Raw genomic sequence first — 17,895 nt, 5'->3', positions numbered from 1 at the left:
TTGACCCAGCACCATTAACTCAAAATAGTTTCCTCCCGCGCTCTGCAGCCGCGCCTCTGAAATAAATTGTCCATATACGTGTGTTTTTGTTTCTGGTCTCTATCTTACGTTCCACTGGTCTTCTCACTTTGTTTTTCTTTTTCAAGATTTTTTTCCACCTGTTCAAGACCCTCTGAATTTCTACGTAATTTTCAGGCTCCTATCTGGGTGCAGTCACCCTGGTCTCCCAGCACCTCACACGTGCCTGGCGCGCGGCAGGAACTCAAGGCTGGCTGCGGCCTGGTGCAGCAGAGACAACGGCAAAGCCTTTCTAAGAAGTTGTACCAGCTTCCAGCAACCCACCCCGCCCCCACAATTCCTTCTCGCTCACTCCCACCCGCCGTGGCACACCCGCAGACGGATCGGAGGCGTGCCCGCCGTGAAGCGCGTCACTTTCCCCGGGGCCAGCAGGCTCTACCGCGGCTCTCCCCGCCCCGGCTCTCTCTCTCCCCGCCTCCGCCTCTCCGGGCCAGACCGGAAGGGTGACTTCGCCGCCTCTTTCCCTCCGCTGCGGCAGCGTAAGCACAGCGATGGCGGCTCCAGAAAGCCGCGGGCCCGGGGCCGACGCCCGGCTGGACCAGGAGACGGCCCGGTGGCTGCGCTGGGACAAGGTGAGGGGCGCCAGCAGGCGTGGAGCGCCCGAAGGGTGCCGGGTGCCGGGTGCTCCGCCCTCCCCAGGCGCGGCGCCTGCGCTACCTTCCCGCCCCGGGCGCTCGGCTTCTCCCCCGGGGAGACCCAGGAGGAGGCTTCCTTCGGCCTGGCCGGCAAGTGGCACGTTCGGAGTTAGGCCGGGAAAGGTTGTCCGCGGACGAAGCCAGCTATCCGGCTGGCCGGACTGCACGTTCGGAGTAGAGGAGCGAGCCAGGGTGGTGGTCTAAGCGCGGCCAGACCCTGGACGCTGTCTAGTTGAGGTGCGCACGCCTTGCTGTCACTCAGACCGCTGGCTAGTCTTCGGTAGTCGGCTGTGCATGCCCGTGGACCCAGAATCACTCCGTCCCACCTCTTCCTTTGGCCGCTGGGACCTTTGCAGAGCAGCGTTCTAGTCCGGTCCTTCCATCCCGAGGGCTTGGTTACAAACGTGGGTCCTCCCGGGTGGGCCCGCCTGGCTTCAGGAGTACCCCTTGGAACATTGACAGCCCAGGAGGAACCCTTTGGACACAGCACGGTTTTCTCTCCCTTCATTCCCTTTGTTAGATGCTGGACCAAAGAAAGAATCGGGAACCCAGCTCTGGACATCACTCCCTCTCTCCTCTCTAACTTGGGTCTCGCCCTTCCTGCCTGTTTTGCTTGCTGTTCGGTTTTCTCGGAATGCCCTTCTCTGCTCTCTTCTGCTGAACTGGTTTCTCCCTTTGTGACTCATATTTTGTGTCTGAACTTAAATGTTGCTTACACAGAGAGTCCTTCCTTGGCTCCGAAGTGTACGTTATTTCTCCCTAATTTTCCCTCTAAACGGTCTGTGATTTTCCTTTATGGTGCTTGCTGCAAATGGTAAAAACAAAAAACTCCAAAAACACTTGTTTGTAGGTTTGTTTAATGTCTGTCTTCAGGGGCAGAAGACCCCTGCCATCGCCCAGGACTCCCGTTCCTACAAGGGCCTACCGTTGTTTTAATGTCCTGCTGTCCTGTCTTGACAATCTTAATGGTTGAACAGGAGAGCACCTATTTTCATTGTGCACTGGACCCCTATAAATTATGTTGCCAGTCCTGTCTGCTCTCACTGCCTTGGTTTATAGTGCCTGGCATAGGCATAGGGCAGGACACATAGTAGGTCACTAAAATACTTGAGTGAACAAAGGAGATAGATTACAAGGTCAGTAGGGGCCAGGTCTTTGTTTACCGTTCTCTGGCTCCTACAAATAAAATGTCAGCAAATCCCATTTCCAGAATGCTATTGGCAACTCCTTGAGGGAGTTTTTCTTTTCCTGGGAAGATAACTTTGTGATTCTTAAGGGAAGAAAAATGTTACCCTTTCTGATAACTTGTAACTTGCAGAGTATGGAATTCTTTTGAAGCCAGAGTTCATAACGCCCTTTCCCTTTGAAAAAGAAGAAAAAAGCAACCTAATGTCTACAGGGTTGCATCTGTGTATAGAAAAATTGTACCTCTCTTGGTAGAGACCAGATGTCCTTTTTATATTTTTTATTTTTATCACTCATGTTCTATCCTCCCTTAATTTTCTTATTTGGCTTTGGGACTGGCCCCTAACTAAGAAGAAGCCCATTCATTCTCCAGCGAACCTCCCACCAGCTAAAAGCATTGCAGTCCTCTAGTCTGACTTCACCCCGCGATTAGCAAGGCACCCTAGTAGGTGCCCCCTGTGTTTCTAGCATGCCTTCATCCCTGTTCTTTTCTCTGCCGTCAGCTTTGGTCACTCCCAGAGGTGATTCTGATCCTGCTCTCCTCTTGACCTCTCATTCTTATCTTTCGGTCTCATTTGTTTCTCTCAGGCTACTTGGTCTTTCATAGACATCAAAGACCAATTAAGATTTTCCAGACCTACATTATGAACAAGGGAAAATCATTTGATATTGGGTGTGGCAGTGAAGTCTGTGTTTTCTGATTCACTCTACAAATATTTATTGAGCCTCTTTTATGTACCTGATCAGAGCCCTTTTTTGGGGGCAACTGACAACCTGATAGGTAAGACTGTGTTCTGGAATTAGTATCTGCTGCTTTTCACCAAAAAAGGTGAGGTTTATTTGATACCTATTGGATCTGCAACAATCTGGAAATGTGGGCTTAATTCCAGAAAGCCAAGGTTTTATTGCAGTAGTATTCCAAAGTTTAATTACATAGCCACATCCTGTGTGAGTGCGCATCTAAATGGATAATGACTGTAAAACAGGAATATAAAGTACTTACTCTGTTGTTTTCCTGGATTCATAATTTAAAAGTCTCATGTGAAATTAATGTGATTGTCATTTTTTTTCTTCAGCCTTAACATTTTCTGCAACTGCGGTACCAAAAAACAGGACAATGTATAATGAATTTAAGTCAATCCTGTTAATGTCTATTTGAAGCAGTTAATGTTAGAGAAAAGGCACTAGGTTAATGTTTATCATGCAATTTAAGAAAGTCACTCAATTTCTGAGGCTTCCCCATCTGTAAAATTGGGTTTCTGTTATTTGTCTGCTTCTTGGAGATGTTACAAGATTCAAACTTGACCAGGTATGTGAATGCCTGATATAAATTATAAAACATTGCAAAACTAAGGTTTTGACTTAAATTGTGTAATCTATCACTCTCTGGAAAATTTGAGAACATTAGGGAGAAAAATGAACATTTAATCACAATTAAGTGTCAGGTAGAGAAAGATATTTTACATTAATTTGAAGTAAACTACCTTAAAACCTTAAAAATTGTGTAAGGGAGGTTCTAGATTATTCCCATTTTGCAAATGGGAAAACTGAGAATTTGAGAACTGAATTAATCTGCACAAGCACCTAGAGTTGGCAGGTGGTATGCTGAGATTCCATTCTGGGGCTTAGAGTCATATGCTGAAACCTCGACTTCCATTTCTCCAAAAGTGCTGACCTTGACAGGAAAGAAAAGAACACTTATGTCAGACTGACTTCATATTTCAAATTTCAGGAGCATCAGAAAATTGAAAGGTTTATATATGTATGTATATATATATATATATATTTCCCTATAGGTTAGAATGATATTATGGGTGTTTTTACTTTTCATTCACTTATTTGTCTGGCGGTATTTTTGTCCTTTAGAATTCCTTAACTTTAGAGGCAGTGAAACGACTAATAGCAGAAGATAACAAAGAAGAACTACGAAAATGTTTCGGGGCCCGAATGCAGTTTGGGACAGCTGGCCTTCGAGCGCCCATGGGCCCTGGAATTTCTTGTATGAATGACTTGACCATCATCCAGACTACACAGGTACCACATTTTTATAATTCTTAGTAACTCAACGTATCCCTCTAGCTCATTTTATATTTGACAGACCTCATTTGTTTTAATTATGGACATGTCTTATCAGCTTGACTAGACACAAGAAGTCACCACCACTTACTCCATAAAGTAAGGCTTGCAGAGTTGGTTGAAATAGCACTTGTTCAGGACTCATATAGCCATCCATTCATTCATTCATTTAACACACTTACTGAGTGCCTACTATGTGCCAGTCACTGGGGATATGAGAATGACTCAAACAAACAGATTCTTTAATGGAGCTTTCATTCCAGTGTAAATGCACCAGCTAAGCTGACAACTTTTAAGGTCCTGTTATTTTTGCTGTAGTTCCATGGCCAGTGCTAAAAAGCTATTCTAACTGCCAGAATTACCAAGAGCCTGTTCTCCTTTGTTTTGTTTATTTGCTTTGTTTTGTTTTCAGACAGTCTCGCTCTGTTGCCCGGGCAGGAGTGCAGTGGCACGATCTCGGCTCACTGCAACCTCTGTCTCCCAAGTTCAAGCAATTCTCCTGCCTCAGCCTCCCAAGTAGCTGGGACTACAGGTGCGCGCCACCATGCCCAGCTAATTTTTGTATTTTTAGTAGAGACTGGGTTTCACCATGTTGGCTAGGATGGTCTTGCTCTCTTGACCTTGTGATCTGCCCACCTTGGCCTACCAAAGAGTTGGGATTACAGGCGTGAGCCACTGCACCCGGCCTCTCCTTTGTTGTATTAGTATGAATTGAGTCTGAGTTTCCTTGCCTTAATTTGTGAATATTTTTGTCAGAGTCTAGACCCAGCTTTTAGGAAGGAGATAAACAATTTGACAAAACAGAAGAGCTTCCACTGGGTATTGGGAGTACTGTTTATGAAGGAAATGAAATAGAACAGGTTATTCTTGTCAGTGTTTCTTCAACTTAGACCTGTTAATGATGAATGTCACTTGAATTCTAGGAAAAGAAGGGCTAGAAAAAATTGCCTCCTAGTGATTACATAAGCCTCACATATACATCCCAGCATAAAAGGCAGAGCTGGGCATGTTGTAATGAAACTCCAATAAGGAAAGCTTATCTAACTAAGGGTATAGAATTACCATGGGGGCCAGGCACGATGGCTCACACCTGTAATCCCAGCACTTTGGGAGACTGAGGCAGATGGACCACTTGAGCTTAGGAGTTCAAGACCAGCCTGAACAACATGGTGAAACCCTGTCTCTATCAAAAACTCAAAAATTTGCCAGGTATGGTGGTGTGCACAGTAATCCCAGCTATTCAGGAAGCTGAGGCAGGAGGATCATTTGAACCTAGGAGGCAAGGTTATAGTGTGCTGACATCATGCCACTGGACTCTAGCCTGGGCAACTGAGCAAGACAGAATGTACCAGCTAGAAGCTATACTGACTCTTATGACCTTTTATGACACACAGTGTCACTTCTACCGTATTCTGTTTGTTAAATGTGAGTCCATAAGGCTGTCTCCTATTCAAGGAGAGGGCGCATAGATACCCACTTCTCATTGGAGGAGCATTAATGTCACATTGTAAGAGGAACATATGGGGTGGGTTATATGACTGGGGCCATCTTTGGGCAATCCTGTTGATCACACCTGCCATTGGGCCTAATTGTTAGGGATTTCTAAGGGATTCTAGATTAACCTAGAGCTTTTTCCCCTGAATTTTTCTACATCTAGTTTCCGAGAATAGTGAAATGTATTTCCATTAAATACTATCTTATCCATTTTCCTTCTAGAAGAATTGGTCTCCTCTGAGGGTAAACCCCTTTGCCAAACAAGATGATCAATATTCTAAACGTCATGTAATTCGGCCAGCCAGCACGTGGAATAATTTTCTCCATGAAACCACCACTTTGAAGTGCTCCATTCTGCCTATTCTGGATACTTACAATAGGAGACAGAGATGTGAAGAGTTAAGAAAGTTTTATCTGAGCAGCAGGTGTATTTTTTTTTTTTTTTTTTTTGAGTTGGTGTCTCGGTCTGTCACCCAGCCTGGAGCGCAGTGGTGTGATCTCAGCTTACTGCAACCTCCACCTCCTGTTCAAGTGATTCTCCAAGCAGCAGGTGTATCTTTAAAGTCTTAGGAGTGGATTCAAAATTAGGCAAGAGGATTCTCAGAACCAATAGCAAAGGTTTCCACCCCAGTCTTGGGTAGTGTTCCCTGGCAGAATGCTGATAGGCAAATATACTGGTCACTTTTCACTGATCAGACTTTCATGGTAGCATAGGTGCCCTTCCTCCTGGTCTCTAGGTGTGGAGCCTCATTCTGATGTACCCCAAAATTTGCCTGGTTGGTTTAAGAAGCAGATGTATGTGATTGAAAAACCTGTCAAATGAAACAGGACAGAGGCTGGAGGAAACTTTTGTATGATTTGCCTCATTGATAGAGGTTATAATTTCCTTCCGCCAATTAATTTATGTTCTATGCTCTATTTTGGGTCTGTGTTCTTAGGTTATTTAGCCATAGCATACCAGTGATGGGAAACTCGCTGTCCTCTGAAATAAGCCATTCTATCTTTGGACCATTCTCATTAAAAGATGGCTTCATTATTTTAAGCCAAAATCTGTCTTTCTGTAGACTTTACATATTGGTCCTAGTTCTGCTTTTTGAAGTCATACAAATAAGTTTGCTTCCTATGTTTTATAGTAACATTTTATTTCTGAAAATCCCCTACTTCCCCCACTGAATCTTTCATCTAGCGTAAGAATTCCCTTTTCCCTTAGCCATACGTTCAGGTCTTCATCCTCAGCAGGCCTCAGAGATTTTTAGATAATCTGGAGATGGGAATGCTCTTTGCTTCAGGGAACCCTGGGGCCACAGCTCAAGGGTTGAGCAGGAAGAGGGGAACTGTCACTATTGTAAATCTTAGAGTATCAGGCATCTGTGTATCTTCTGGGGAACCCACAAAACCAATACACATGTCCTTATTTCCTTGCATCACTCAGCCTCAGAAGATATGCTCAGTGCAATGTATTTGTCAAAGAAAAGCTAAAGGCATTCTAAATTAGCACTGGCTGTGATTTATCCCCTCCTACCTAAAATAAAAGTTATGGGTTGGGCGTGGTGGCTCATGCCTGTAATCCCAGCACTTTGGGAGGCCAACGCAGAAGGATTGCCTGAGCCCACGAGATTGAAACCAGCCTGGGCAATATGGCAAGGTCCCATCTCTACAAAAAACTTTGTTTTCAATTAGCCAGGCATGGTGGTATGTACCTGTAGTCCCAGCTACTCAGGAGGCTGAGGTAAGAGGATTACTTGAGCCCAAGAGATTGAGGCTGTACTGAGCCATGATCATGTCATTGCACTCCAGCATGGGAGACAAGAGTGAGACGCTGTTTCAAAAGAAAAAGAGTTACGTGTATTTATAAGACTTCCTTTAGCAAAAGTGAAGTAAATAATATAAAATGAATTATTATTTTTACCCAATCAACCAGAGTTTTCTTTGTTTTGTATGGCTTTGAAGGAAAATAACAACAAAAAAATGCTTATAACAGCTAACACTTAATATAGTACTTAGTTGGTGTTGAATTCTCAGCACTTTGCATGTTTTCATTCATTTGCTCCTTATAACAGCCCTATGAGGTGGGTACTATTGTTATTCCTGTTTCACAGAAGAGGAAACTAAGGCACCAAGAAATTAAGGAACTTGTCATTTGCTTGAAGTGGCAGCATGGAGTATAAATTCACAGATTCTGCTTCTAGAGGGTGTGCTTTTAAGCCCTACACTGAACCACCTCTCACCAGCCCTGGGTACAAATTTGGGCTCTACTACTCTAATATCTGAAACTGGACAAGTCACTGTGCCTCTCTGAGCCTTATTTTACCCATCTGTAAAGTGGGATTTCTGGCCAGGTACAGTGGCCCACACTTGTAATCCCAGCATTTTGCGAGGTCAAGACAGGAAGATCATTTGACAATAGTTCAAGACCAACCTGGGCAAAATAGCAAGACTCTGTCTCTATAAAATTTTATTTTAAATTAGTAGGGCCTAGTAGCATGCACCTGAGGTGTTAGCTACTCAGGAGGCTGAGGTGGGGGAGATTGCTTAAGCCCAGGAGTTCAAGGTTACAATGAACTATGATGTTAGGATTCACTCAAGGTGACTGGCAAAATATTAAGGGAAATATTAAGGAAAGTTATAAGATACAGTCTCAAACCTTTTAGAAGGACAAAAGATTTTCATTAACTTGTAATAATAAAACAGGCTGAAGGCAGCCAGTCCTTACCTTAGAGCATTAGGTTGTAAGGTGAAGGTTAAGGATGACTATCCAACTTTTACTTCCTGGACTGCAGGAAGGGTACTTTGACTAGTCATCTTGCCATGTGAGTACAAAGAACAAAGGAAAACACAAATTGATCCCTTATGCATTTGGGGTCATTCTTACTGCTGTGTCTGATCTCCGTTGGCTGGAACCTGATTGGCTAACAACTTAAAACCTTTCTAAACAGGTCAAAGCAATGGAGAGCTGGTACGTGCCTGAGAGCATGTCCAGCACAGATATTTTGGTTAAAGTACAAGGACACAGAGTGTACTACGTGCCTGTAAGCATGGCATGTCTAAGAGCTACATAGGATACGGCTTAACAGGGTTAGTAGCACACTTATTCTTTAACAAAAAAGGAAACTTTAAAAAGGAACTTTTCTACTTCCCACAAGAAGCTTCCCCAGTTAAGTCTGTTTACCCCATATTTCTTTGTCTCTACTAGCTTTCTTACTCATGTAAACTTTGTGCCAGAAGGTCCTCTCAGGGGGAGATCAAAGGGGGATTAACCCGTTAATAGTGTTTGTTCTAGGCCCCAGAACCAAAGCTTTTATGATTTGCAAAACAATCTTTTAGTCATGTCAATTATCTGCAAGCCTGTTGACTTAGAGCCTCTGTTATTAAATCTATACCGAATACATGGGAGGAGGAACAGCTAGTGAGGGGTCGGGTAGCTGCAATAGCAGCTGACGACCTCCCTAGCTCACTCATTTACTGGACTTGGTGTATGAGTGCATTTTATTCATCTGTCACAGAGTCAGGGTTTGTAAGACAGACCCCTGAAAGTAGTGATCATCGTCTCAGGTGGTGACCCCAGTGTCACCAATGCTACAATGATCATGCCATTGCACTCCAGCCTAAGCAACAGAGCAAGACCCTGGCTCTGGAAGGGAAAAAAAAAATTTCCTAACAAAGTTGATCCAAGGTTAGAGATAATAGCTGCTAAGTGACCAACAACTAACACAGTGCCTAATACAAAAACACATGGGTAATAAACAAGGCTGTTGCTTTCTTTATTTTCTTCTTGTTCAGTTTGTTTCCTTACTGAGATGATTTTCCCCCCTCTGCTATAGTGTTATCCTATGAAATTTGAGAAAACGTAATTTTTGGCTAATGTTTCTATGTTGTATATATAAAAATATGTCAAAATATATACTCTTTTAATCTATGGGATATTCGTAGGGATTTTGCAGATACCTGGAAAAGCAGTTTAGTGACCTAAAGCAGAAAGGCATCGTGATCAGTTTTGACGCCCGAGCCCATCCATCCAGTGGGGGTAGCAGCAGAAGGTATTTACACATTTTTACAAAATGACGTTTCCATAATTTACTTTGCAGTTTTATTTTAATCACCATCTCAATAACTTGGCTTTAATATGTTCATGAGCCTCATTGCTTAACTATTAAAACAATGGGTAAATTCTCTTGGCAACTTTTAAAGATTCTGGTTTTCTGTTTGGGCCAGAGCAATCAGGCAAGAAAAAGAAATAAAGGGTATTCAATTAGGAAAGGAGGAAGTCAAATTGTCTCTATTTGCAGATGTATAATTGTATATCTAGAAGACCCCATCGTCTCAGCCCCAAATCTCCTGAAACTGATAAGCAAGTTCAGCAAAGTCTCAGGATACAAAATCAATGTGCAAAAATCACATGCATTCCTATACACCAATAACAGACTTAAAGAGAGCCAAATCAAGAACAAACTACCATTCGCAATTGCTACAAAGAGAATAAAATACCTAGGAATACAACTAACAAGGAACGTAAAGGACCTCTTCAAGGAGAACTGCAAGCCACTGCTCAACGAAATAAAAGAGGACACAAACAGATGGAGAAACATTCCATGTTCCTGGTTAGGAAGAATCAATATCGTGAAAATGGCCATACTGCCCAAAGTAATTTACAGATTCAACGCTATCCCCATCAAGCTACCAATGACCTTCTTCACAGAACTGGAAAAAAACACCTTAAACTTCATATGGAACCAAAAGAGAGCCTGCATAGCCAAGTCAATTCTAAGCAAAAAGAACAAAGCGGGAGGCATCACACTACCGGACTTCAAACTTTATACTACAAGGCTACAGTAATCAAAACAGCATGGTACTGGTACCAAACAGAGATATAGATCAATGGAACAGAACAGAGGTCTCGGAGGCAACACAACATATCTACAACCATCTGATCTTTGACAAACCAGACAAAAACAAGCAATGGGGAAAGGATTCCCTGTTTAATAAGTGGTGTTGAGAAAACTGGCTAACCATGTGCAGAAAGCAGAAACTGGACCCCTTCCTGATACCTTACACTAAAATTAACTCCAGATAAGAAAATCTAGGCAAAACCATTCAGGACATAGGCGTAGGCAAGGACTTCATGACCAAAACACCAAAAGCACTGACAACAAAAGCCAAAATAGACAAATGGGACCTAATCAAACTCCACAGCTTCTGCACAGCAAAAGAAACAGTCATTAGAGTGAATGGGCAACCAACAGAATGGGAAAAAATTTTTGCAGTTTACCCATCTGACAAAGGGCTGATATCCAGAATTTACAAAGAACTAAAACAGATATACAAGAAAAAAACAAACAAGCCCATTCAAAAGTGGGCAAAGGATATGAACAGACACTTTACAAAAGAAGACATACATGAGGCCAACAAACATATGAAAAAATGCTCATCGTCACTGGTCATCAGAGAAATACAAATCAAAACAACATTGAGATACCATCTCACGCTAGTTAGAATGGCGATCATTAAAAAATCTGGAGACAACAGATGCTGGAGAGGATGTGGAGAAATAGGAACACTTTTACACTGTTGGTGGGAGTGTAAATTAGTTCAACCATTGTGGAAGACAGTGTGGCGATTCCTCAAGGACCTAGAAATAGAAATTCCATTTGACCCAGCAATCCCATTACTGGGTATATATCCAAAGGATTATAAATCGTTCTACTATAAGGACACGTGCACACGAATGTTCATTGCAGCACTGTTTACAATAGCAAAGACCTGGAACCAACCCAAATGCCCATCGATGATAGACTGGACAGGGAAAATGTGGCACATATACACCATGGAATATTATGCAGCCATCAAAAATGATGAGTTTGTGTCCTTTGTAGGGACATGGATGAACCTGGAAACCATCATTCTCAGCGAACTGACAGAAGAGCAGAAGATCAAACACCGCATGTTCTCACTCATAGGCGGGTGTTTAACAATGAGAACACATGGACACAGGGAGGGGAGCACTACACACTGGGATCAGTTTGTGGGAAATAGGGGAGGGACAGTGAGGAGTGGGGAGTTGGGGAGAGATAGCAAGGGGAGAGTTGCCAGATGTAGATGATGGGGAGGAAGGCAGCAAATCACACTGCCACGTGTGTACCTATGCAACAATTTTGCATGTTCTTCATGTGTACCCCAAAACCTAAAATGCAATAAAATAAATAAATGGGGAAAAAAAAAAGAATATTCAGCATGCATTTCCTTCTTCCCATCACTCACAGTCCTGGTAACTCAGCTCTCCTTTTCTTCCCTGTCACTCTGCCTTCTCAGGTTTGCCCGACTTGCTGCAACCACATTTATCAGTCAGGGGATTCCTGTCTACCTCTTTTCTGATATAACACCAACCCCCTTTGTGGTGAGTAGCTCTTTCCTTTCATAATTTCCTGTCACGTGATGGGGGGTGGGACTTGGCTGAATTTTACCATCTTTCGGGATTAGACTATTTGAATGACAGAGGAGCTCTTTGGCATGTATGAGGCATTCTCTTTTCTCTGCAGGAATGTTTCTCCCACATCCTAGTACTATTTCTCTGCTATTCAACTTTTGATTCTTCGGAATTGGTTTTTTTTAAAGTGCATTTTCCTTTTGCTTGCACTCTAAGGATATTTGAGTGAGTTAGCACAATTTTCTTTCTTTTTTTTTGAGGGCTCTGTTGCCTAGGCTGGAGTGCAGTGGTGTGATCTTGGCTCACAGCAACCTCCATTTCCTGGATTCAAGCAATTTCTCCTGACTCAGCCTCCTGAGTAGTTCGGATTACAGGTGCCTGCCACCACGCCCAGCCAGTTTTTGCATTTTTACTAGAGGTGGGGTTTTCTCATGTTGGCCAGGCTGGTCTCAAACTCCTGACCTCGGGTGATCCACCTGCCTCGGACTCCCAAATTGTTGGGATTACAGGCGTGAGCCATCGTGCCCAGCCTTTTCTCTGTTTTAAAATTTGGTTAGTAGTTTTTTTTCTCAGCTATCACAATTAGGAAACTTCTTGGGTCGAAATCTGAATTCACTCAAACCCTGTCTTGTCGTGAGTATTTTTGACAAGCTGGCACACCCCTGTTTTATACAAATGTTTTATTCTAAATGCTATTCATGGCTGGTACAGAGAGCATGCTTGGCACGTTTGAGTAAGGCGTTTATCACATCCTTTCTGTAGCACAATCTGAAGAAAAAGACAGTAGGGACTGTGACCGCTCTTGCTTCGATGTAGATAAAACTTTTTATTTTGTTTTTTTTACTTTTTAAAATTGTACTTTAAGTTCTGGGGTACATGTACAGAACATGCAGGTTTGTTACATAGGTATATGCATGTCATGGTGGTTGGCTGCATCCAACACCCCATCAACTGCTTTAGGTATTTCTCCTAACGCTATCCCTCCCCTAGCCCCCCACCCCGCAACAGACTCCGGTGTGTGATGTTCCCCTCCCTGTGTCCATGTGTTCTCACTGTTCAACTCCCACTTATGGGTGAGAACATGCAGTATCTGGTTTTCTGTTCTTGTGTTAATTTGCTGAGAATGTTCGTCATCCATGTCCCTGCAAAGGACATGAGCTCATCCTTTTTTATGGCTGCATAGTATTCTATGGTGTATACGTGCCACATTTTCTTTTTTCAGTCTATCACTGATGGGCACTTGGGTTGGTTCCAAGTCTTTGCTATTGTGAACAGTGCCGCAGTAAACATACGTGTGCATGCCAGCGAAACTTTTAAGAGCTGGGCCAGATGCTGAGAGTATGTTTTTGGAAAATGTGATTTGGATGCAGTTACTCACATCTAGTGGAAATGAGACTGTATCGCCAAAGGAGGTTCTAAATCATTTTGTGTTTGCTGGCTCTAGTGCACTGACAGGTAGATGCAGCACCGCTAGGCTGTAAATAACCTGGTAGGCACTCTATCCACATCTAAATGTAGTTTGGTTTCATTGTTTGATGGAAAAATTGCCATGTATTCAAGCATCCTAATTGCCTTCTGTACTAAGTGTTAGTAGCTGTTAATTTTATATCAGACATGAATTGAACCAGTGTGTCATGATCCTTTGCTCACACTGAGGAGTCGTTCTCCCCTTTTCTTTGGCCCAGGACACCTGAGAGATGTGACATAACTTCCAGGGGGTTGAGTGACTGCAGTGATTCTTGGTGGGAGAGTGGAGGGGACAGACAATTTAAACCTCAGGTTGTCTGTGTATAATCAATGTCATTTGCCACAATAGGGCGAATAATCCAACCCCTCCTCCCATTTTGGGATGTAATGGAGATGGGAGCTAAGCTGAAGTATAAATATTTAACCCTGGAGTGAGAGGTAAATGAGCAACCTGTAAAACCTGCAAGAGCATTCTCCATTCCCTCAACTTTTTTTTATTATTTTTATTATTTTTTTTTTTTTGAGACAGAGTTTCCTTCTTGTCACCTGGGCTGGAGTGCAGTGGCATGATCTCAGCTCACTGCAACCTCCATTTCCCAGGTTCAAGAGTTTCTCCTGCCTCAGCCTCCCGAGTAGCTGAGATTACAGGTGCCCACCACCATGCCTGGCTAATGTTTTTGTTATTTTGGTTTCGTTGTTTGCCAGGCTGGTCTTGAACTCCTGATCTCAGGTGATCCATCTGTCTCAGCCTCCTACAGTGGTGAAATTACAGGCATGAGCCACCATGCCCAGCCCCTCAGTGTTTTTCTCAACTTTTTTTTTCCTTAAAAGCAAATAAGAAAGAGGAGGAGAGGGAGAAGCAGTTGGAGGGAGTACGCTGAATCCCCAAACTTCTGTCTCAAGTATGAGCTTTGAAAGCGTTGGAGCAGCGGCTTAGACCATCGTTGTTTTTGAAGAATTTTCTAGCTATACCAAGGAATGAGAAGGCACTGAGGAAATTCCTTGCCTTTCTTATTAGGAAATGCATCCTGGAATTTTGAACAGCCAGTTAGTTCTAAGGGTAATTGCATACTGCTGGGGTGTGGCTCAAAATATTATGCTATTTATATATTATGTTTATTAAAAGGGAGCAAGTTGGCATGAACAGTATAAAATAGACATTTTAAAGATATTTGGTTTTTTGTTTAAGACTGTTCTTGTTTCCTGCCATTACAGCCATTCACAGTATCGCATTTGAAACTTCGTGCTGGAATCATGATAACTGCATCTCACAATCCAAAGCAGGATAATGGTTATAAGGTACTTTCCTTTTTCTACTCCACACGTACATCCTTCTATAGGAATCCTATGTCTGTATCCTTTGGGACCATAGGTAGTAGGTGCCTTATTTCCATTCACTGTAAACCCTCTGAGTGTGTCCCTGGGTTCTCTAGGTCTATTGGGATAATGGAGCTCAGATCATCTCTCCTCATGATAAAGGGATTTCTCAAGCTATTGAAGAAAATCTAGAACCGTGGCCTCAAGCTTGGGATGATTCTTTAATTGATAGCAGTCCGCTTCTTCACAATCCGAGTGCTTCCATCAATAATGACTACTTTGAAGACCTTAAAAAATACTGTTTCCACAGGTAAACGAATTGTGTCTCCACTGACCTTAAGTGAGTTAATATGATTCAGCCAAATTCTGTCACTCTTCATGAAGTTTTTCTCTTTAACTGGTTCATGTACTACAGCTGCATCAGATTTCATTTTATTTTGTTTATTTATTTTGAGACAGGGTCTCACTCTCACCCAAGCTGGAGTGCAGTGGCACCATCTCAGCTCACTACAACCTTTGCCTCCTGGGTTCAAGCAATTCTTGTGCCTCAGCCTCCCAGGTAGCTGGGACTACAGGCGTGAGCCACCGCACCCAGCTAGTTTGTGTGTGTGTGTGTGTGTGTGTGTGTGTGTGTGTATTTTTAGTAGAGACGAGGTATTGGCATGTTGGTCAGGCTAGTCTCAAACTTCTGGCTCAAATGGTCCACCCGCCTTGGCCTCCCAAAGTGCTGGGATTACAGGCGTGAGCCACCGCCGCCAGCCAGCTGCAGCTGATTTTAGAGGCAGACTTTTCTTAAAGGGACAGATAGTAAATATTTTTGGCTTTGAAGGCCACGTAGACTCTTTCTCAACTAGTCAATTCTGCAGTTTTAGTACAAAAGCAGTCAGAGGTGCAATGTCAGTGAAGGAGTGCAAACAGAATTGGGTGGCTTGCCCATAGGCCGTAGTTTGCTGACCTGTTATAGAGTCCATACATGTATGTGGTTCATACATATTCATATTCATACATGTAAGTGTGTGTGTGTGTGTGTACATATATATGTATGTTTAAAAAACTTGCTCAAAAGTGTTAAAGAGTAAACACTGGTATTTTTTCTTCCAAAAATTTTCTGCATATGTAAGCATATATATATGTATAATATACTTCAAAACCATAAATAGGAATATAGTGTGTGTGGTTTGTTCTCTGCCCTATTCCCCCCAATTAATTCGTCATGGACCCCTTTCTGTGTTAGTCCCTATTAGTCCTGACTTTCTTTCTGAAAGGTGGCTGCACCTGTGTATTTAACTCAGTGCCACAGACTCAGTCCTTACTGTCGGGTAGGCAGTGGTCTAGCAGAGTGACAGTAATGTCTTCCCTCCTGATTGTGATTGTCCCCCTAGCAAGAAAACACTGGTGTCTTTCTTTCTTTCTTTCTTTCTTTTTTTTTTTTTTTTTTTTTTTTTTTTTTTTTTTTTTTTTTTTTTTTTTTTTTTTTTTTTTTTTTTTTTTTTTTTTTTGAGACAAAGTCTCACTCTGTTGCCCAGGCTGGAGTACAGTGTCATGATCTCGGCTCACTACAACTTCCACCTCCTGGGTTCAAGCAGTTCTCCTGCCTCAGCCTCCTGAGTTGCTGGTTTTTCTTTCTCTTTCTTTTTTTTTTTTTTTTTTTTTTTTTGAGTCTGAATTTTGCTTTTTTTTGCCCTTTCTTGTTTTCTTTGTCATGATCTCGGCTCACTACAGCATCTGCAAGTGATTCTTAAGCCTCAACCTCCTGAGTAGCTGGGATTACAGGCACATGCTACCGTGCCTGGCTGATTTTTGTATTTTTAGTGGAGAAGGGATTTCACCATATTGGTCAGGCTGGTCTCGAACTCCCGACCTCGTGATCTGCCTGCTTTGGCTTCCCAAAGTGCTGGGATTACAGGCGTGAGCCACTGTGCCCGGCCGAAACCACTGATTTAAAGAAACTGAACTTGTCAGTTGTCTTTGATACTGAATTCATTGGATCAGCTGGTAGTGCCCACTCCAGTGCAGAGTGTGAAAGTGGAGTCCCGTCTGAAAGGAGCAGCTATGCCAGCCAAGTGGCCAAGTGTTGCCTACATGCAAATATAGGTGTCAGTTGCCAAATCATCTGAGTTCTTGTCTTCTCAAAACACTGGAAACTTGGATTTTGTGTGTGAAATCTCCTAATTCCTCTATATTGGACCATTTTTTAATGGTGTGTAATCCAGACAAAACACATCTGTGAACTTTCCCTTTGCCCCTCTGTTTTAACTTCATGAAGAATCAAGCATTTCTGGTTTTCCACTCCTAATAGATAAGGAGTCAACCCCCTTGTGCACAATATGTGTGGGTGCTGAGTACGTGTGTGTGTGTGTGTGTCTGTCTACATGCACATGCATGTGTGCACATGTGTATCCATAAGATAACTTTCTGGCGTCAGAATTGTATGTGCATTCACGAAGTTGATAGTGCTTAGCAAATTGCCTTCCAAAAGTATTATACCAGCTGGTGCTCCTACCAGCAGTAGATGATGGCAGTATATGATCTCCATGTTTCTTCCTGTGCTGTGATCCATTTTCTCATTTTTCCTGATTTGCTAGTTGAAAGTAGTAGCTCACTTTTATTTGTATTCTTTAATTAGCCTATATTTTTCTATGTATTTGTTCACCTTTTATATTTATAAACATCTTTCTTTGTAGAGAAAAACTATTTTGAATGTTGTTTTCTGTTGTTACCTTTGGAATTTTTTATTGAAACTTTTTGCTGAACTGTTTAAAAACTTTTACAATATTTATTATAATATTTATCATATTTTATAATATTCCTAAGCATGACATAAAACCTGGAACCTATAAAATATTTATTAAATTTAATAAACATTTTTAAATTTAATATTTATTAAATAAAAATATTTAATATGTTAAATAAAATATTTATTAAATTAATATTAAATTTAAAAATGTTTATTAAATTTAATAAATATTTTATAGCTTCTGGGTTTTCTGTCATCCTTAGGAAGATATGCTGTAAAACAAAATTATTAACATAACACAAAAAATTTTCCTTGTTCTTTCTCTAGAACTCCCATATTTGTGTTTTATAGTATTTAAATCCTTTGTCTTATTAGTGATTTTTAATTTTATATGAGGCATGAAGTAGGAAAGCAGATTAGGTTTTTTTCTAAAAGGTTTGTAGTTGTACCAACATCAATGGAAGAATCTTTTTTTTTTTTTTTTT

The 17,895-nt window shown here is 42.0% G+C and overlaps 1 protein-coding gene across 2 annotated transcripts in view; it reads left to right on the top strand.

The window, feature by feature from the left end:
* The first annotated feature begins 466 nt into the window (after positions 1–466).
* PGM2 (phosphoglucomutase 2) overlaps positions 467–17,895 on the top strand; it is a 34,451-nt gene continuing 17,022 nt past the window's right edge. The window contains exons 1-6 of one of the 2 annotated variants that reach the window (XM_037738015.1): positions 467–650; positions 3,765–3,932; positions 9,399–9,505; positions 11,775–11,859; positions 14,572–14,655; positions 14,790–14,983. In XM_037738015.1, coding sequence (XP_037593943.1) covers positions 570–650; positions 3,765–3,932; positions 9,399–9,505; positions 11,775–11,859; positions 14,572–14,655; positions 14,790–14,983 — 719 coding nt within the window. In that variant the 5' untranslated portion in view covers positions 467–569. The remainder of the gene's footprint in view (positions 651–3,764; positions 3,933–9,398; positions 9,506–11,774; positions 11,860–14,571; positions 14,656–14,789; positions 14,984–17,895) is intronic. The other variant, XM_017527297.2, reaches the window with a different exon arrangement.

This window comes from Cebus imitator, unplaced genomic scaffold (genome assembly GCF_001604975.1).
Source record: "Cebus imitator isolate Cc_AM_T3 unplaced genomic scaffold, Cebus_imitator-1.0 Scaffold47, whole genome shotgun sequence".
Taxonomy (NCBI): domain Eukaryota; kingdom Metazoa; phylum Chordata; class Mammalia; order Primates; family Cebidae; genus Cebus; species Cebus imitator.
Note: the sequence above shows the minus strand (reverse complement) of the source record. Positions and strands in the feature narration are given on the sequence as shown.